The 21,966-nt window shown below is 44.3% G+C and overlaps 1 protein-coding gene across 1 annotated transcript; it reads left to right on the forward strand.

Moving 5' to 3' along the window:
• Positions 1-10,445: 10,445 nt before the first annotated feature.
• LOC141161686 (cytochrome c, somatic) lies at positions 10,446-19,107 on the forward strand. Its single transcript, XM_073646877.1, has 3 exons — positions 10,446-10,605; positions 15,275-15,462; positions 18,557-19,107. The coding sequence occupies exons 2-3, from the start codon at positions 15,294-15,296 to the stop codon at positions 18,703-18,705; spliced, it is 318 nt and encodes a 105-aa protein (XP_073502978.1). The 5' UTR covers positions 10,446-10,605; positions 15,275-15,293; the 3' UTR covers positions 18,706-19,107.
• The last annotated feature ends 2,859 nt before the right edge of the window (positions 19,108-21,966 follow it).

The raw sequence follows: 21,966 nt of genomic DNA on the forward strand, positions 1-21,966 counted from the left end.
GCTGAGTGTCATTAGCATAATTGGCATGATGGACTGTACGGCAGTGTGAGCGAGCCCTCACATTCAAGAAGGGTTTTTTTTTTTAGATGTCATGTGTGCATCACGCTGCATTGATGACTCTGTGCAGGGCCTACTAATCAGAAAAGGCTCTGTTTAGGCCGGCAGGTAGGAAGAGTTTCTCATGGCTCTGGTCTGGCAGCCATGGACAACCAACTGTGTCCTGCGAATATTTTTGGTCATATAGTCCCAATGTCCAAACATTGCAAGTAATAATAGAAAATGCAGAAATCCAGTAGAATTGTATTTCTGATGACTGTCAGGCTGACGGTCACAAAGACCAGATTTACTATCATTACTTACAATGTTACCATGAGACAATGCGATCCTACAGTGCGGTAAGTCACCATACCTACATGAGGATAAGAAGTGGTATATTTTTTGTCTGTGTAAGGCGCCATTACCAGACTGTGTGCACACGGTGTCGTTATCATCAGACTGTGTGCACACGGTGTCGTTATTATCAGACTGTGTGCACACGGTGTGGTTATTATCAGACTGTGTGCACACGGTGTCGTTATTATCAGACTGTGTGCACACGGTGTCGTTATTATCAGACTGTGCACACGGTGTCGTTATTATCAGACTGTGCACACGGTGTGGTTATTATCAGACTGTGCACACGGTGTGGTTATTATCAGACTGTGTGCACACGGTGTCGTTATTATCAGACTGTGCGCACACGGTGTCGTTATTATCAGACTGTGCACACGGTGTGGTTATTATCAGATTGTGCACACTGTCGTTATTATCAGACTGTGTGCACACTGTCGTTATTATCAGACTGTGTGCACACGGTGTCGTTATTATCAGACTGTGTGCACACGGTGTGGTTATTATCAGATTGTGCACACTGTCGTTATTATCAGACTGCGCACACGGTGTCGTTATTATCAGACTGTGTGCACACGGTGTGGTTATTATCAGACTGTGTGCACACGGTGTGGTTATTATCAGACTGTGTGCACACGGTGTCGTTATTATCAGACTGTGCGCACACGGTGTGGTTATTATCAGATTGTGCACACTGTCGTTATTATCAGACTGTGTGCACACTGTCGTTATTATCAGACTGTGTGCACACGGTGTCGTTATTATCAGACTGTGTGCACACGGTGTGGTTATTATCAGATTGTGCACACTGTCGTTATTATCAGACTGCGCACACGGTGTCGTTATTATCAGACTGTGTGCACACGGTGTCGTTATTATCAGACTGTGTGCACACGGTGTCGTTATTATCAGACTGTGTGCACACGGTGTCGTTATTATCAGATTGTGTGCACACGGTGTCGTTATTATCAGACTGTGCACACAGTGTCGTTATTATCAGACTGTGTGCACACGGTGTCGTTATTAACAGACTGTGTGCACACGGTGTCGTTATCAGACTGTGCGCACACGGTGTCGTTATTATCAGACTGTGCGCACACGGTGTCTTTATTATTAGACTGTGCGCACACGGTGTCTTTATTATCAGACTGTGCGCACACGGTGTCTTTATTATCAGACTGCGCACACGGTGTCTTTATTATCAGACTGTGCGCACACGGTGTCTGTATTATCAGACTGTGTGCACACGGTGTCGTTATTATCAGACTGTGTGCACACGGTGTCGTTATTATCAGACTGTGCGCACACGGTGTCGTTATTATCATACTGCGCACACGGTGTCGTTATTATCAGACTGTGCGCACACGGTGTCTTTATTATCAGACTGTGCGCACACGGTGTCTTTATTATCAGACTGCGCACACGGTGTCTTTATTATCAGACTGTGTGCACGCGGTGTCTTTATTATCAGACTGCGCACACGGTGTCTTTATTATCAGGCTGTGCGCACACGGTGTCGTTATTATCATACTGCGCACACGGTGTCGTTATTATCAGACTGCGCACACGGTGTCTTTATTATCAGACTGTGTGCACACGGTGTCTTTATTATCAGACTGTGTGCATACGGTGTCTTTATTATCAGACTGCGCATACGGTGTCTTTATTATCAGGCTGTGCGCACACGGTGTCTTTATTATCAGACTGTGCGCACACGGTGTCTTTATTATCAGACTGTGCACACACGGTGTCTTTATTATCAGACTGCGCACACGGTGTCTTTATTATCAGACTGTGCGCACACGGTGTCTTTATTATCAGGCTGTGCGCACACGGTGTCTTTATTATCAGACTGTGCGCACACGGTGTCTTTATTATCAGACTGTGCGCACACGGTGTCTTTATTATCAGACTGCGCACACGGTGTCTTTATTATCAGACTGTGTGCACGCGGTGTCTTTATTATCAGACTGTGTGCACGCGGTGTCTTTATTATCAGACTGTGTGCACGCGGTGTCTTTATTATCAGACTGCGCACACGGTGTCTTTATTATCAGGCTGTGCGCACACGGTGTCTTTATTATCAGGCTGTGCGCACACGGTGTCTTTATTATCAGACTGTGCGCACACGGTGTCTTTATTATCAGACTGTGCGCACACGGTGTCTTTATTATCAGACTGTGTGCACACGGTGTCTTTATTATCAGGCTGTGCGCACACGGTGTCTTTATTATCAGACTGTGCGCACACGGTGTCTTTATTATCAGACTGTGCGCACACGGTGTCTTTATTATCAGACTGTGTGCACACTGTGTCTTTATTATCAGACTGCGCACACGGTGTCTTTATTATCAGGCTGTGCGCACACGGTGTCTTTATTATCAGACTGTGTGCACACGGTGTCTTTATTATCAGACTGTGCGCACACGGTGTCTTTATTATCAGACTGCGCACACGGTGTCTTTATTATCAGGCTGTGCGCACACGGTGTCTTTATTATCAGACTGTGTGCACACGGTGTCTTTATTATCAGACTGTGCGCACACGGTGTCTTTATTATCAGACTGTGCGCACACGGTGTCTTTATTATCAGACTGTGTGCACACGGTGTCTTTATTATCAGACTGTGTGCACGCGGTGTCTTTATTATCAGACTGCGCACGCGGTGTCTTTATTATCAGGCTGTGCGCACACGGTGTCTTTATTATCAGACTGTGTGCACGCGGTGTCTTTATTATCAGACTGCGCACACGGTGTCTTTATTATCAGACTGTGTGCACGCGGTGTCTTTATTATCAGACTGCGCACACGGTGTCTTTATTATCAGACTGTGTGCACGCGGTGTCTTTATTATCAGACTGCGCACACGGTGTCTTTATTATCAGGCTGTGCGCACACGGTGTCTTTATTATCAGACTGCGCACACGGTGTCTTTATTATCAGACTGTGCGCACACGGTGTCTTTATTATCAGACTGTGCGCACACGGTGTCTTTATTATCAGACTGTGCGCACACGGTGTCTTTATTATCAGACTGCGCACACGGTGTCTTTATTATCAGACTGTGCGCACACGGTGTCTTTATTATCAGACTGTGTGCACACGGTGTCGTTATTATCACACTGCGCACACGGTGTCTTTATTATCAGACTGTGCACACGGTGTCTTTATTATCAGGCTGTGCGCACACGGTGTCTTTATTATCAGACTGTGTGCACACGGTGTGGTTATTATCAGACTGTGTGCACACGGTGTCTTTATTATCAGACTGTGCGCACACGGTGTCTTTATTATCAGACTGTGTGTACACGGTGTCTTTATTATCAGACTGCGCACACGGTGTCTTTATTATCAGGCTGTGCGCACACGGTGTCTTTATTATCAGACTGTGTGCACACGGTGTCTTTATTATCAGACTGTGTGCACACGGTGTCTTTATTATCAGGCTGTGCGCACACGGTGTCTTTATTATCAGACTGTGCGCACACGGTGTCTTTATTATCAGACTGCGCACACGGTGTCTTTATTATCAGACTGTGTGCACACGGTGTCTTTATTATCAGACTGTGTGCACACGGTGTCTTTATTATCAGACTGTGCGCACACGGTGTCTTTATTATCAGACTGCGCACACGGTGTCTTTATTATCAGGCTGTGCGCACACGGTGTCTTTATTATCAGACTGCGCACACGGTGTCTTTATTATCAGGCTGTGCGCACACGGTGTCTTTATTATCAGACTGTGTGCACACGGTGTCTTTATTATCAGACTGTGTGCACACGGTGTGGTTATTATCAGACTGTGTGCACACGGTGTCTTTATTATCAGACTGTGCGCACACGGTGTCTTTATTTTCAGACTGTGCGCACACGGTGTCTTTATTATCAGACTGCGCACACGGTGTCTTTATTATCAGACTGCGCACACGGTGTCTTTATTATCAGACTGTGCGCACACGGTGTCTTTATTATCAGGCTGTGCGCACACGGTGTCTTTATTATCAGACTGTGTGCACACGGTGTCTTTATTATCAGACTGTGTGCACACGGTGTGGTTATTATCAGACTGTGTGCACACGGTGTCTTTATTATCAGACTGTGCGCACACGGTGTCTTTATTATCAGACTGTGTGCACACGGTGTCTTTATTATCAGACTGCGCACACGGTGTCTTTATTATCAGGCTGTGCGCACACGGTGTCTTTATTATCAGACTGTGCGCACACGGTGTCTTTATTATCAGACTGTGCGCACACGGTGTCTTTATTATTAGACTGTGCGCACACGGTGTCTTTATTATCAGACTGCGCACACAGTGTCTTTATTATCAGGCTGTGCGCACACGGTGTCTTTATTATCAGACTGTGTGCACACGGTGTCTTTATTATCAGACTGTGCGCACACGGTGTCTTTATTATCAGACTGCGCACACGGTGTCTTTATTATCAGACTGTGTGCACACGGTGTCTTTATTATCAGACTGCGCACACGGTGTCTTTATTATCAGGCTGTGCGCACACGGTGTCTTTATTATCAGACTGTGCGCACACGATGTCTTTATTATCAGACTGTGTGCACACGGTGTGGTTATTATCAGACTGTGTGCACACGGTGTCTTTATTATCAGACTGTGCGCACACGGTGTCTTTATTATCAGACTGCGCACACGGTGTCTTTATTATCAGGCTGTGTGCACACGGTGTCTTTATTATCAGACTGTGCGCACACGGTGTCTTTATTATCAGACTGTGCGCACACGGTGTCTTTATTATCAGACTGTGTGCACACGGTGTCTTTATTATCAGACTGCGCACACCGTGTCTTTATTATCAGGCTGTGCGCACACGGTGTCTTTATTATCAGACTGTGTGCACGCGGTGTCTTTATTATCAGACTGCGCACACCGTGTCTTTATTATCAGGCTGTGCACACGCGGTGTCTTTATTATCAGACTGCGCACACGGTGTCTTTATTATCAGACTGTGTGCACGCGGTGTCTTTATTATCAGACTGCGCACACGGTGTCTTTATTATCAGACTGCGCACACGGTGTCTTTATTATCAGACTGTGTGCACACGGTGTCTTTATTATCAGACTGTGCGCACACGGTGTCTTTATTATCAGACTGCGCACACGGTGTCTTTATTATCAGACTGTGCGCACACGGTGTCTTTATTATCAGACTGTGTGCACACGGTGTCTTTATTATCAGACTGCGCACACGGTGTCTTTATTATCAGACTGCGCACACGGTGTTGTTATTATCAGACTGCGCAGACAGTGTCTTTATTATCAGACTGTGCGCACACGGTGTCTTTATTATCAGACTGTGCGCACACGGTGTCTTTATTATCAGACTGTGTGCACACGGTGTCTTTATTATCAGACTGTGCGCACACGGTGTCTTTATTATCAGACTGTGCGCACACGGTGTCTTTATTATCAGACTGTGCGCACACGGTGTCTTTATTATCAGACTGTGCGCACACGGTGTCTTTATTATCAGACTGCGCACACGGTGTCTTTATTATCAGACTGTGCGCACACGGTGTCTTTATTATCAGACTGTGTGCACACGGTGTCGTTATTATCACACTGCGCACACGGTGTCTTTATTATCAGACTGTGCACACGGTGTCTTTATTATCAGGCTGTGCGCACACGGTGTCTTTATTATCAGACTGTGTGCACACGGTGTGGTTATTATCAGACTGTGTGCACACGGTGTCTTTATTATCAGACTGTGCGCACACGGTGTCTTTATTATCAGACTGTGTGTACACGGTGTCTTTATTATCAGACTGCGCACACGGTGTCTTTATTATCAGGCTGTGCGCACACGGTGTCTTTATTATCAGACTGTGTGCACACGGTGTCTTTATTATCAGACTGTGTGCACACGGTGTCTTTATTATCAGGCTGTGCGCACACGGTGTCTTTATTATCAGACTGTGCGCACACGGTGTCTTTATTATCAGACTGCGCACACGGTGTCTTTATTATCAGACTGTGTGCACACGGTGTCTTTATTATCAGACTGTGTGCACACGGTGTCTTTATTATCAGACTGTGCGCACACGGTGTCTTTATTATCAGACTGCGCACACGGTGTCTTTATTATCAGGCTGTGCGCACACGGTGTCTTTATTATCAGACTGCGCACACGGTGTCTTTATTATCAGGCTGTGCGCACACGGTGTCTTTATTATCAGACTGTGTGCACACGGTGTCTTTATTATCAGACTGTGTGCACACGGTGTGGTTATTATCAGACTGTGTGCACACGGTGTCTTTATTATCAGACTGTGCGCACACGGTGTCTTTATTTTCAGACTGTGCGCACACGGTGTCTTTATTATCAGACTGCGCACACGGTGTCTTTATTATCAGGCTGTGCGCACACGGTGTCTTTATTATCAGACTGTGCGCACACGGTGTCTTTATTATCAGACTGTGCGCACACGGTGTCTTTATTATCAGACTGTGCGCACACGGTGTCTTTATTATCAGACTGCGCACACAGTGTCTTTATTATCAGGCTGTGCGCACACGGTGTCTTTATTATCAGACTGTGTGCACACGGTGTCTTTATTATCAGGCTGTGCGCACACGGTGTCTTTATTATCAGACTGTGTGCACACGGTGTCTTTATTATCAGACTGTGTGCACACGGTGTGGTTATTATCAGACTGTGTGCACACGGTGTCTTTATTATCAGACTGTGCGCACACGGTGTCTTTATTATCAGACTGTGTGCACACGGTGTCTTTATTATCAGACTGCGCACACGGTGTCTTTATTATCAGGCTGTGCGCACACGGTGTCTTTATTATCAGACTGTGCGCACACGGTGTCTTTATTATCAGACTGTGCGCACACGGTGTCTTTATTATCAGACTGTGCGCACACGGTGTCTTTATTATCAGACTGCGCACACAGTGTCTTTATTATCAGGCTGTGCGCACACGGTGTCTTTATTATCAGACTGTGTGCACACGGTGTCTTTATTATCAGACTGTGCGCACACGGTGTCTTTATTATCAGACTGCGCACACGGTGTCTTTATTATCAGACTGTGTGCACACGGTGTCTTTATTATCAGACTGCGCACACGGTGTCTTTATTATCAGGCTGTGCGCACACGGTGTCTTTATTATCAGACTGTGCGCACACGGTGTCTTTATTATCAGACTGTGTGCACACGGTGTGGTTATTATCAGACTGTGTGCACACGGTGTCTTTATTATCAGACTGTGCGCACACGGTGTCTTTATTATCAGACTGCGCACACGGTGTCTTTATTATCAGACTGCGCACACGGTGTCTTTATTATCAGGCTGTGTGCACACGGTGTCTTTATTATCAGACTGTGCGCACACGGTGTCTTTATTATCAGACTGTGCGCACACGGTGTCTTTATTATCAGACTGTGTGCACACGGTGTCTTTATTATCAGACTGCGCACACCGTGTCTTTATTATCAGGCTGTGCGCACACGGTGTCTTTATTATCAGACTGTGTGCACGCGGTGTCTTTATTATCAGACTGCGCACACCGTGTCTTTATTATCAGGCTGTGCACACGCGGTGTCTTTATTATCAGACTGCGCACACGGTGTCTTTATTATCAGACTGTGTGCACGCGGTGTCTTTATTATCAGACTGCGCACACGGTGTCTTTATTATCAGACTGCGCACACGGTGTCTTTATTATCAGACTGTGTGCACACGGTGTCTTTATTATCAGACTGTGCGCACACGGTGTCTTTATTATCAGACTGCGCACACGGTGTCTTTATTATCAGACTGTGCGCACACGGTGTCTTTATTATCAGACTGTGTGCACACGGTGTCTTTATTATCAGACTGCGCACACGGTGTCTTTATTATCAGACTGCGCACACGGTGTTGTTATTATCAGACTGCGCAGACAGTGTCTTTATTATCAGACTGTGCGCACACGGTGTCTTTATTATCAGACTGTGCGCACACGGTGTCTTTATTATCAGACTGTGTGCACACGGTGTCTTTATTATCAGACTGTGCGCACACGGTGTCTTTATTATCAGACTGTGCGCACACGGTGTCTTTATTATCAGACTGTGCGCACACGGTGTCTTTATTATCAGACTGTGCGCACACGGTGTCTTTATTATCAGACTGTACATATGGTGTCTTTATTATCAGACTGTGTGCACACGGTGTTTTTCCAATGTTCAAAAAACGTCAGATTTTCAAGCAGAATATTCTTCAGGAATCCCTCCTTTTCTCTGGGGTTTTGTAATCTCTGTTTTTTTTTTCTTTTGCTTTTTTGGATCTTTTACTTTTTACACTTTTTTGGGCATTTTTTTTACCAGTATTTTCCAGACGTTTTTATAAATCCACAAAGCAATGAAGAAACCAAAACATTTAGTGCGGTGGATCGCTAAAAAAAATTACCAAAAAATGCCCGGGAGACTTCTTTATATTTTGTGTCTTCCCATCGATAGACACCAAAAGAATTGACATGTTACTAAACTTGGGCCACGTTCACACGGTCAGTATTTTATATCAGTAGTTGTAAGCCAAAACCAGGAGTGGAACAATCAGAGGAAAAGTATAATAGAAACTCGTCACCACTTCTGTATTTTTCACCTACTCCTGGTTTTGACTTACAAATACTGATGTAAAATACTGACCAAATACTGAATGTGTGAACGTGGCCTAACGGTGTGGCCCTGCAGAGCACTGTCTTGAATGGAGTGCATATGCTTGGCCTCTGCCAAAATTGGGCCAATTTTAATTTTTCTCTCTTCTTCTCTTTCCCATTGACATAGTCACATGAAGGTTTCTCTGTAGAAAGAGTTGTAATTTTGCATGGCACCATTCATTTTACCATATCATGTATTTAGAAAATTGAAAAATATTCCGAGTGGAGCAAAGTAACGAAAAAAAAAAAAGTTTTTTTTTGATTTTTGTTTTTACAGTGTTCAGTGTGCGGCAAAAAAAAGTCTCCTGGTAACAATTCTTTAGGTCAGTATCATTATGGTAATACCAAACTTGTTTAATATTTTTTTTATATATATTTTTATTGGGAAAAAAAACCCTGAATTTTGTAAACAAATAAATTTCTTGTCATTCTGTCACACTGATGGGGAGTGAGGACATCCTAACAGATTCCTGCCCCGGATGGCATCATTTAGGCTGTGTACACGCGGCGTCTTACAGTCTCTGGCGCGCCCGCCACGTTATCTCAGGTGATCCCCGAAGTAGTTAAAGAATGTAATGCGCACAGCAATGTTGCTTTGACATTGCTGTGCATTATGTTCATGTCATGATGTCGGATTGCGGGCAGAATCCACCTGAAAAAATAAACTCTGTGCACACATGGCCTTAAAGGGGTTTCCCGGTTTCAGAAAACCTCTTTCCTCAATTTTTTTTTTTTAACAAAGTCTTCTTTACTCGCCCTCCCCTGGTCCAGCGTTTAGTCTCTGCGCTGCAGCCAATCAGTGAGCTCTGCCTGAGTTGACAGCACAAGCCACTGAGCTGATTGGTTGCCATGCGGTTGACAGGACATCAGCACTGCAGACAGTAACAGATACTGGGGACTCTGCGCTGGACCTGGGGAGGATGAGTAGGGTTTTCAAAAACAGTCTAAATTGCACTGCACAGGCCCCACATTTATCAAACCTGTCTTAGAGTAAAACTGGCCTTGTTGTCCACAGCAGCCAATCACAGATTAGCTTTCATTTAATTAACTACATTTTGAAAATAAACGCTGCACTGTGATTGGTTGCTATGGGCAACAAGGGCAGTTTTATAGTTAGTTTGGAAACATAAGCGCCCCTCCAGCCCAACTATTACAGGTCTCATTCTATAAGTCGGGCGTGCTGAGACTACTGGTTCTACACAGCCAATTTCCCAGAACACTGCACAAGTCAACATCCTCCCCGGATGTCTCATGCGCCATTTCTATTTAAGGTGACATCGAAAACGACTACGCCCACCACATCCACTCAGCCAATCACAGCGCTGGAAACAGAGAATAGGCTAATGCCATTGGAGAAACAGCGCGTCGCAGGGCGGGGCACCGGCGGGATAGCTGCAGTGACGTCATGCACGTCTTCGCTCCGCGCTGATTGGCTGGGGTTATGTGACACCTTCGTGTCCTGAAGTGGTCGTCGTGCGAAACCAAAGAGGTCACCCGTGGGCGCCGCCAGGTTACTGAACAGTCCGGTGAGACAGGGTGGAGGGGGGTTCATGGAGGCTGAGTACATGAGCCGTAGTGGGGTCGGAGCTGACCCGCGCTGCATTCTGCCCACCCCTGTGCATTGTCTACCAGGAAAAGCTGAGAAACGTCCAAAATCACCACAGTGTCCAAAATGTCAGAGCTAGGTCTGTGCGAGTAAAGGAGGTGATGTCATCTGACGGCGTGTGTATGATGTCATAGGTCAGGTGACTGCACAGGCGGCATGTATGATGTCATAGGTCAAGTAACTGCACAGGCGGCATGTATGATGTCAGGTCTGATGACTGCACAGGTGGCATGTATGATGTCATAGGTCAGGTGACTGCACAGGCGGCATGTATGATGTCATAGATCAGGTGACTGCACAGGCGGCATGTATGATGTCATAGGTCTGGTGACTGCACAGGCGGCATGTATGATGTCATAGGTCAGGTGACTGCACAGGCGGCATGTATGATGTCATAGGTCAGGTGACTGCACAGGCGGCATGTATGATGTCATAGGTCAAGTGACTGCACAGGCGGCATGTATGATGTCATAGGTCTGATGACTGCCCAGGTGGCATGTATGATGTCATAGGTCAGGTGACTGCACAGGTGGCATGTATGATGTCATAGGTCAGGTGACTGCACAGGTGGCATGTATGATGTCATAGGTCAGGTGACTGCACAGGCGGCATGTATGATGTCATAGGTCTGGTGACTGCACAGGCGGCATGTATGATGTCATAGGTCAGGTGACTGCACTGGTGGCATGTATGATGTCATATGTCAGGTGATCGCACAGGCGGCATGTATGATGTCATATGTCAGGTGATCGCACAGGTGGCATGTATGATGTCATATGTCAGGTGACCGCACTGGTGGCATGTATGATGTCATATGTCAGGTGATCGCACAGGTGGCATGTATGATGTCATAGGTCAGGTGACTGCACAGGCGGCATGTATGATGTCATAGGTCAGGTGACCGCACAGGTGGCATGTATGATGTCATAGGTCTGGTGACTGCACAGGTGGCATGTATGATGTCATAGGTCAAGTGACTGCACAGGCGGCATGTATGATGTCATAGGTCAGGTGACTGCACAGGCGGCATGTATGATGTCATAGGTCAGGTGACTGCACAGGCGGCATGTATGATGTCATAGGTCAGATGACCGCACAGGTAGCATGTATGATGTCATAGGTCTGGTGACCACACAGGCGGTATGTATGATGTCATATATCAGGTGACGCACAGGCGACATGTATGATGTCCTATATCAGGTGACCACACAGGCAGTATGTATGATGTAATCTATCAGGTGACCGCACAGGCGGCATGTATGATGTCATAGGTCAGGTGACCGCACAGGCGGCATGTATGATGTCATAGGTCAGGTGACTGCACAGGCGGCATGTATGATGTCATAGGTCAGATGACTGCACAGGTGACATGTATGATGTCATAGGTCTGGTTACCACACAGGCGGTATGTATGATGTCATATATCAGGTGACGTACAGGCGACATGTATGATGTCATAGGTCAAGTGACTGCACAGGTGGCATGTATGATGTCATAGGTCAAGTGACTGCACAGGCGGTATGTATGATGTCATAGGTCTGGTGACTGCACAGATGGCATGTATGATGTCCTATATCAGGTGACCCATAGGTCTGGTGACTGCACAGGCGGCATGTATGATGTCATATATCAGGCGACATGTATGATGTCCTATATCAGGTGACCACACAGGCAGTATGTATGATGTCATATATCAGGTGACCTCACAGGCGACATGTATGATGTCATGTCATTTGTCAGGTGACATGAATAATGTCAGAACTGGGGGCAGAATCCATAAATGATGGAGGTAGAGTGACGGCAGTGATGGATGCGATGTCACCCTACAAGCCTGACAGAACCATTTAAATGCCAATATCAGTAGTTAAACTGTAGCTGTCATTTGTAATATATATATATATATACAGTACAGACCAAAAGTTTGGACACACCTCATTTAAAGATTTTTCTGTATTTTCATGACTATGAAAATTGTACATTCACACTGAAGGCATCAAAACTATGGATTAACACATGTGGAATTATATACTTAGCAAAAAAGTGTGAAACAACTGAAAATATGTCTTATATTCTAGGTTCTTCAAAGTAGCCACCTTTTGCTTTGATGGCTGCTTTGCACACTCTTTGCATTCTCTTGATGAGCTTCAAGAGATAGTCACCGGAAATGGTCTTCCAACAATCTTGAAGGAGTTCCCAGAGATGCTTAGCACTTGTTGGCCCTTTTGCCTTCACTCTGCGGTCCAGTTCACCCCAAACCATCTCGATTGGGTTCAGGTCTGGTGACTGTGGAGGCCAGGTCATCTGGCGTAGCACCCCATCACTCTCTTTCTTGGTCAAATAGCCCTTACACAGCCTGGAGGTGTGTTTGGGGTCATTGACCTGTTGAAAAATAAATGATGGTCCAACTAAACGCAAACCGGATGGAATAGCATGCCGCTGCAAGATGCTGTGGTAGCCATACTGGTTCAGTATGCCTTCAATTTTGAATAAATCCCCAACAGTGTCACCAGCAAAGCACCCCCACACCATCACACCTCCTCCTCCATGCTTCACGGTGGGAACCAGGCATGTAGAGTCCATCCGTTCACCTTCTCTGCGTCGCATAAAGACACGGTGGTTGGAACCAAAGATCTCAAATTTGGACTCATCAGACCAAAGCACAGATTTCCACTGGTCTAATGTCCATTCCTTGTGTTCTTTAGCCCAAACAAGTCTCTTCTGCTTGTTGCCTGTCCTTAGCAGTGGTTTCCTAGCAGCTATTTTACCATGAAGGCCTGCTGCACAAAGTCTCCTCTTAACAGTTGTTGTAGAGATGTGTCTGCTGCTAGAACTCTGTGTGGCATTGACCTGGTCTCTAATCTGAGCTGCTGTTAACCTGCGATTTCTGAGGCTGGTGACTCAGATAAACTTATCCTCAGAAGCAGAGGTGACTCTTGGTCTTCCTTTCCTGTGGCGGTCTTCATGTGAGCCAGATTCTTTGTAGCGCTTGATGGTTTTTGCAACTGCACTTGGGGACACATTCAAAGTTTTCCCAATTTTTCGCACTGACTGACCTTCATTTCTTAAAGTAATGATGGCCACTCGTTTTTCTTTACTTAGCTGCTTTTTTCTTGCCATAATACAAATTCTAACAGTCTATTCAGTAGGACTATCAGCTGTGTATCCACCAGACTTCTGCACAACACAACTGATGGTCCCAACCCCATTTATAAGGCAAGAAATCCCACTTATTAAACCTGACAGGGCACACCTGTGAAGTGAAGACCATTTCCGGTGACTACCTCTTGAAGCTCATCAAGAGAATGCCAAGAGTGTGCAAAGCAGTCATCAAAGCAAAAGGTGGCTACTTTGAAGAACCTAGAATATAAGACATATTTTCAGTTGTTTCACACTTTTTTGTTAAGTATATAATTCCACATGTGTTAATTCATAGTTTTGATACCTTCAGTGTGAATGTACAATTTTCATAGTCATGAAAATACAGAAAAATCTTTAAATGAAAAGGTGTGTCCAAACTTTTGGTCTGTACTGTATATATATTTTTTTCAATTTATTTATAATGTGTATGTACACACTCCTCAACATTTAAATCTCAACACCGAGAAGTAAAAGTTGTGGAATTATGGAATCACAGGATGGAGACATGTTAATTATATGCGAATGAGGAAAAAATGAAAACAACATTTTCAAAACATCTTGATTTATTCATTGTTAACTATGAGCTCCACATGCAGAAATCCTGGCACATACAGCCTCAACTGCTATCAGTGAGGATATTACAGGGAATCTGTCACCCCTGGCACTTATCTGACCTCTAATATGGGCATGCAGGTGATAGAAATGTAAATCTATACTTACCTGTATGCCTCATATTAATGGTCTTGTTGCTGTGAAATGTCTTTTTATTCAATCAAGTTTCTGATGCTGTGGAGTCGGGGACTGGAAGAAATCCCCGCTTACTGTGTGAATTACAATGTCTCCCCCCTCCCCTGCATGTCACAGTGCCCTGTGATGTGCAGTTGCAGCAGCCAAATCCAGGCACTGTGACATGCCGGGGAGGGGGGAAATATTGTAATTCACTGAGGAGGCAGGGATTTCTTCCAGTCCCCGGGACTGGAACCCATCAGAAACTTGTAGGAATAAAAAGACATTTCACTGAAACCAGACCTCTAATATTGGACATACTGGTAGGTATAGATTTACATTTCTATCACCTGTATGCCTATATTAGAGGTCAGATAAGTCCCAGGGGGTGACAGATTCCTTTTAATGGTTGTCTGAGGAATGTTCTGCCTCTGAATGCACAAATGTGCAAACCATCAAGATCCGCTGCTGGCAGCTCCCATGCAGTTACCTAGTAGACGACTGTCATATTGTGATCTCTTATAGGCCGTAATGTGCCCACATTCACATTTCTACAATCATATGACAATATGACATTGTAGGAATATAAAATTACAGAACGTTACGTTTTGTAAGACAGCACGAGACCTCCACACTTCATACATGCGGACATTCCCTTTAATCTAGTTGTTATGAGCTTATACAAGTTTTCTGTTTCTTAATTTTATTTTTATATTGTTTCAAAGTTCATTGGCCGGATTCAATATGGGAGATGTAGAGAAAGGGAAGAAGATCTTTGTGCAGAAGTGTGCGCAGTGCCATATGGTGGAGAAGAACGGAAAACATAAAACCGGACCCAACTTGTGGGGATTATTTGGGCGTAAAACCGGCCAGGCCGCAGGGTTTTCTTACACGGATGCGAACAAAAGCAAAGGTGAGCGACTAGGGAAAGCTCATTGTCCTCGTCATGTCATCGCAATACACCAGAAGGTTTTTGAACAAAATGAGCAATGAGGACAATTTTTTGGGTTTTTCTTGCAAGAGCCTCTTTTTCCAAGAGCTTTACTTTTTTTATATTTCCATTAATGTGGTTGCATGAGGGCTTGATTTTAGCGGGACAAGTTGTAGTTTTGAATGACACCATACACTTTACCAAAAAAATGTATTAAAAAACAAGAAATACATTTCAAGTGCAGTGGAAAAAAAAACTCATTGTTTTTTGGATTTTACATTACATTTAATTGTCATTGTTCGGTAAAAATGACAAGACAGTACGATTCTCCAGGTCTGTATTATTCTGCTTTTTTTTTTTTTTTTTTTAAATTTTATTTGAAGTAAAAAAAACAATTTGTAAGTTTATTTAAAAAAAATGCTCGTGTCTTCATTTTAAGAGACTTATAATGTTTTTATTTTTTCATTGACGTCATCTTGTGAGGGCTTGGTTTGTGTGTGGTGAGCTGACGTTTTTATCAATACAAATTTGTGCACCTCTTGTTCACGTTATTTAAATTCAGCTGTCAGTGATTAACAGCAGACTAAGGTTCGGAGCAGTTACAGGCAGATGCTGGCTGTGTAACGCAGCCTCCATCTGCCGGGTATGGTGTGGGCTCAGCTGCCGAGCTTGCTACATACATGGAGACCTGATGTCAGGAAGCGCTTAAAGGGATATTCCTATCTCCAAGATCCTATCACAATATGTGTTAGATGTAATAATAATAATATTAGCAAATACCTCTAATTAGAAATGTAGTATAGTTCTTCTGATTCGCTATGTCGCTTACTCCATGCGCAGTAGTAGTTTAGGTATCCATAGTTATGACCACTCATATAGTAACAGTTGGCTCTTAGTGGTCGTAAACATGGATACCTAAGCTACTGCAATGCCCTGCACATGGGGTAAGAGACATAGCAAATCTGAAGAACTATACTACATTTCTAATTGGAGGTATTTGCTAATATTATTATTACATCTACGTATTTGGATAGGAATTTGGAGATGGAAATACACCTTTTAATATACACAAACTACAAGTGCATTGGTTGACGCCTTCTGTAGAAAATTAGATGCTGGCATTCATTATAAGTACCATTGAACTCTTAAAGCAGTCTTACCATTTCATCCAACCAGAGTTAGGCTATGTGCCCACGATGCAGAAATGCTCAGGATTTTTTCCTGAGCGTTTCTGCATCTCCATGACAGAAAAAACACATGCGGATTGTACATGCGGATTGTACATGCGTTTTCCTGCCAGGGACATGCGGATGTGAAGCGTTCTTCACATGCATTTCCGCATGCGGGTTGTCAAGCGCTTTCCAAGCGATTTTAGCATCACTTGGAAAGTGCTTGACAACTTGGTCACACTATATAAATCCATGTAACCGGCATGGATTTATATACTGTGACCGAAAGAATGGTAAAAAAATAAAAAAACAAATGTATACTTACCTTCTGATGGCCCCCGGTGTCTTGCTTCCCTCTGTCCTGGCTGCCGGCAGCGGTACACTGAAGGACCTGCCGACGTCAGCGTCGCGTGACCCGTCACATGACTATGACGTCAGCGCAGGTCCTCCAGTCCATCGCTAGCTGCCGGCATGAAAGGACGAGTGTAGCGGGGGCCATCAGAAGGTAAATATAATCTTTATTTTTTATTTTATTCTTTTTTTTACAGTTTTCTATGGTACCCGGGTCCGGAGGAGAGTCTCCTCTCCTCTAGACCTGGGTACCATCCGCACATTGAACGCATGTATTCCGCATGTGCTTATCTAGTGAAGCAGAATGCACGCGTTCTAATGCAAGTCAATGGCGGCGAAAACGCAGCACTTCCGCAAAATAATTGGTAGTGCTGCGTTTTTTTCCGCAATGATAATCTGCAACGGAAATTTCCGCAGCATGTGCACAGCACATGCGGATTATCATTGGGGAACATGGCAGGCCTTCTACCATGCGTTTTTTAAGCGTTTCTGCAGCGTTTTTGCCGCTGCGGAAACGCTTAAAAAACGCATCATTGGGCACACAACCTAAAAAAATGTTCTTGCTGCTCTCATCTTCACAATATGCTTAAATCGCTTTTGGCTTCCATAGCAGTCTATGTCAAGAAATTGCTCATATTCCCATGATCTGTAACTTGGTATCCACTTTCATTTTAAATGGGTGGTTCCTCTTCATCCACATCGTGCCAGCACTATAAGTACTGGAAATTCATTTCCACTCACATCCCGTTATACATTGATCCAGCCATTGTCTAATAACTTGTCTGCCCAAAACTGAAAGCCTGACTCTTTTATGCCTGTGTGCAGTCTGACAGACAGGAAAGCAGGGGCAGAGAGGCAAAGACCTTCCCTCCCAGACAGGAGAGCTGGTGCGGAGAGGCAAAGACCTTCCCTCCCAGACAGGAGAGCGGGAGCGGAGAGGCAAAGACCTTCCCTCCCAGACAGGAGAGCTGGTGCGGAGAGGCAAAGACCTTCCCTCCCAGACAGGAGAGCGGGAGCGGAGAGGCAAAGACCTTCCCTCCCAGACAGGAGAGCAGGAGCGGAGAGGCAAAGACCTTCCCTCCCGGACGGGAGAGCGGGAGCGGAGAGGCAAAGACCTTCCCTCCCAGTCGGGAGAGCGGGAGCGGAGAAGCAAAGACCTTCCCTCCCAGTCGGGAGAGCGGGAGCGGAGAGGCAAAGACCTTCCCTCCCAGTCGAGAGAGCGGGAGCGGAGAAGCAAAGACCTTCCCTCCCAGTCGGGAGAGCGGGAGCGGAGAGGCAAAGACCTTCCCTCCCAGTCGGGAGAGCGGGAGCGGAGAAGCAAAGACCTTCCCTCCCAGTCGGGAGAGCGGGAGCGGAGAGGCAAAGACCTTCCCTCCCAGTCGGGAGAGCGGGAGCGGAGAGGCAAAGACCTTCCCTCCCAGACAGGAGAGCAGGAGCGGAGAGGCAAAGACCTTCCCTCCCAGAGAGGAAGACTACTTTCTTCACTACAGTTTGCCCAAGAATATTGTTGTCGTACTCTTTTCTATATGCCCTAATATCTTCTTGTACTTTCACAGGTATTGTTTGGGGAGAAGATACTCTTTTCGAATATCTGGAGAACCCAAAGAAGTATATTCCCGGAACCAAGATGATCTTTGCTGGTATCAAGAAGAAAAATGAGCGCTTAGATCTTATCGCCTATCTAAAGAAATCAACTTCTGAATGAGAATCGCTGCAGGGATTCCCTTATAAGCCATGAGACGTGCACACTCGGGACGTGTCATTGTGAAGTTATGACGTTCATGTGAAGAATATTAATGGGGAGCAGCGATTCGTAGCTGTGTGGGCCCTGTGTCAGGGCACTGTGAGAGAGGGCCATGGTTGTCTCATGCCTATTTATTCCTTCTAGCTAGAATTCTAAAGATGGAAGGAAAATGTGACACCTTCTCTCTTTAGGTTCCTGTCCTGGGTTTGGGTTAACTAAAAAATACTTTGTGTGAACGCGATGGTAGTGTCATGAGTGTTTGGTTGGAGGAATGTTTAAAGGGAATCTGTCATTAAATGGTAATATATTTATGAAACTCTTATTTTATGTCACATTGAAAAGGTAATATAACTCCAAAAGAAATCTGTAGTATTTTGTGCTTTTTTATGTTACTTTTATAATTTCAAAAATCAATGTCCTTAGTTTAAAAGGTTGTACTACCATTAGGATATGTATTTTTTCAGGCAGATTCAGCATGAAAAAATGTCGCAAAACCACCATAAAAGTGAACAAAATGCAGAACAATGTAACAACAACTTTGCTGTGCACATGTTCAGTCTTTTGTTACTTCTTATAACCACTTCAGAGTTCGCTAACAATAAAGCAATTAAAAGAAGTAGCATGTTCATTCTTTGCATATGCAAATTGTCTCTTCAGAGAGGAAGAGGACTAGAACTCTAGCGCCACCTATTGGAAGTAGCGATCCTAAAAGTCAATATCAACCCTTTAATGACCCTTGCCATATGACTTAGGATAAAAGCCAAAGCAAAATCTCAATTTGTAGACACAGTGTTTCGGGGTATTACCCCTCGTCAGTGCAAAGTATGAGATCTGATTTGGCTAAGTGAGGGGATTAAGACTGCGATATAAGGGGTAAGGTTTCTCCTTGTGGAGAGTGACATGCCAGGGCTGGCATGTCAGAGTGAGGAGACTTATATGCACTTGTCACTCTCCACAAGGAGAAACATTACCCATTAGATCCGAGTCTTAAGCCTCTCACCTAGCCAAATTAGATCTCATACTTTGCACTGATGAGGGGCAACACCGTGTCTGCAAATTGAGATTTTGGTTTGGCTTTTATCCTAAGTCATATGGATAGACTCGTTAAAGGGTCAATATTGACTTGTAGGATTGCTACTTCCATGAGATGGCGCTAGAGTTCTTAGTCCTCTTTCTTTCTAAAGGGGCAATTTTGCATATATAATTTCTCAGAGGAGCATGCATTGCGCATAAGCCTCCTCACTCTGACATGCCAGGCCTGGCTTGTCACTCTCTACCAGGAGAACCGTTACCCCTTAGATCCCATTCTTTGCATGTCATAGTTCAATAATATAAAAAAGACGACAGCGAAGTTTCCAGCGAAGCCAGTTTAGGAAGAAGACCACCAGCTTTTTCCTGAAGCAACTTTACCTAGGAAGACCTTGGCGGGTCCGTCAGCATCCTAAAGACTCTGTGTGCACATAACCATTGAATGGGGTTTTCCATTTGTAAAAAACTGTGATTTACTACACTGCTGATCTACACAATAATTAGGATATTTCAAAGGATTTTCTGGTTTCAGAAAAAAATTAAGAGACCACTGAACAGTTTTCTATTGGAAGGCATGGAAAGACTGGTGGAAAGCAGCCAAGACGAATGAAAGCTGTGATTAAAAATCATGGTTAGTCCACCAAATATTGCAATATATTGTTTTCACAGTTAAAACATGAGTAATTTGAGGTCTGAAAGCACTGTGTTTCTTTTTTAGTATTTTGACGCTTTATCATTTGCTGCAAATAAATACAACATTTTTAGCTTTGAATTTCGGAGACATGTTGTCAGTAGTTTATAGAATAAAACAACAATGTACATTTGACTCAAAAATATACTTATAAAGAGAACAATCAGAGAAAGTGAAAATTTTGCAGTGGTCTCTTAATTTTTGCCAGAGCTGTAATAAAATGTACTTCACTCACCCTTCCTAGGTCCAACCCTGGGTCTCCACCACTGCTCATAATGTTTCTTATTTTCTGCAGTGCTGTCGGCCCGTTGACAGTGTTGCAGCCAATAACCGAGCTCAGTTGACGGCACAAGCCGATCAAAGCCTCTGAGCTCAGTTATTGTCAGCGCTACAAACAATAACAGACAGTTAGCAGTGATGAGGCCAAGTGCTGGACCTGGGGAGGGTGAGTAAAGCGCAGTTTATTCTTTTAAAACGAACAACAGCTAGAGAACAGGGGTTTTCTAAAACCAGAAAATCCCTTGAAATATCACAATTATTGTATAGATTAGCGCGGCACAACCTGTGATGCCATTCTGTGTGGCCCCCCAATCATCTGGTGATGGACAAGCTTGTCTGGTCCGCCGGCTAGTGATAAGTATAAGCCTTGCCAGAGAGAAGAGGATTGGCGCGCAGTATAGAACAAGGACAGATACGTACTTGGGTTTCACTACGTGGCCATCCCTGGAAGTCTCACCAGAAAGGAGAACATGATGGGAGAGGCAGCAAAAAGTGAATGGGGCTGTCAGTGAAACTACATTTAAACGCTCCCTCTCGCTAGAGGTGTAGAATGAACCCAGGAATAACTTCCAAAAACAGACAACACTTCTGAATAATTAGAATCAAATTCTGCTTCAAATTTGCAATGATTAAAAAAATTACAATGATATTTCTTTATTAATCATACAAGATTAAAATACATATATATTAAAATCAGTGATGCGGAACAAGGAAAAAAATTCCTGACCTCTATAAAAAACTTTTATGAAGAATCCATCAGTGTTATCAAAAATATCAGTACAAAAAATTCACCAAACCTCGTAATATCACATTAGCCCTCCTGGCCAAGAACATATGGTCTATAATATAATATTAGTAATCAATCTTAATTATCTTAAAGTAGAGACTGGGTAAACACTACAAAATGGAATCAAGTTTGGAGGAAATACCTACAGGATTCATATCAGGGGAGAAAAGATACCCAGGTGAAAGTGTAAGGTATCAATCTAACCTGCGTTTGTTAGCTTTTTGATACTCCAAAGAAGTTTACAGACAATTGCTGCATTGGCAGGAATCAAACCCACAGCTGCAAGCCAACAATGCTAAACTCAGCCATTTTTTTGAATGATGTAAAGAAATTTATGGCTGATATTGATGTCCATAAAAAGTGTTCTGGCCAGCTTTTCTGCCGGCCCTGTGAGTTTGCATATGTGTTTTGCTACTGCCAGGCAGATCTGATGTTG

The sequence above is a fragment of the Phyllobates terribilis genome, unplaced genomic scaffold (assembly GCF_046119375.1).
Source record: "Phyllobates terribilis strain yellow unplaced genomic scaffold, ASM4611937v1 Scaffold_9__5_contigs__length_417890890, whole genome shotgun sequence".
NCBI classification, from domain to species: domain Eukaryota; kingdom Metazoa; phylum Chordata; class Amphibia; order Anura; family Dendrobatidae; genus Phyllobates; species Phyllobates terribilis.

Bases quoted from the DNA above. Each gene is read 5' to 3' on its own strand.
- LOC141161686 (XM_073646877.1), top strand. From the start codon at position 15,294: ATGGGAGATGTAGAGAAAGGGAAGAAGATCTTTGTGCAGAAGTGTGCG. The intron at 15,463-18,556 runs GTGAGCGACTAG...GTACTTTCACAG, and splicing joins GGATGCGAACAAAAGCAAAG to GTATTGTTTGGGGAGAAGAT.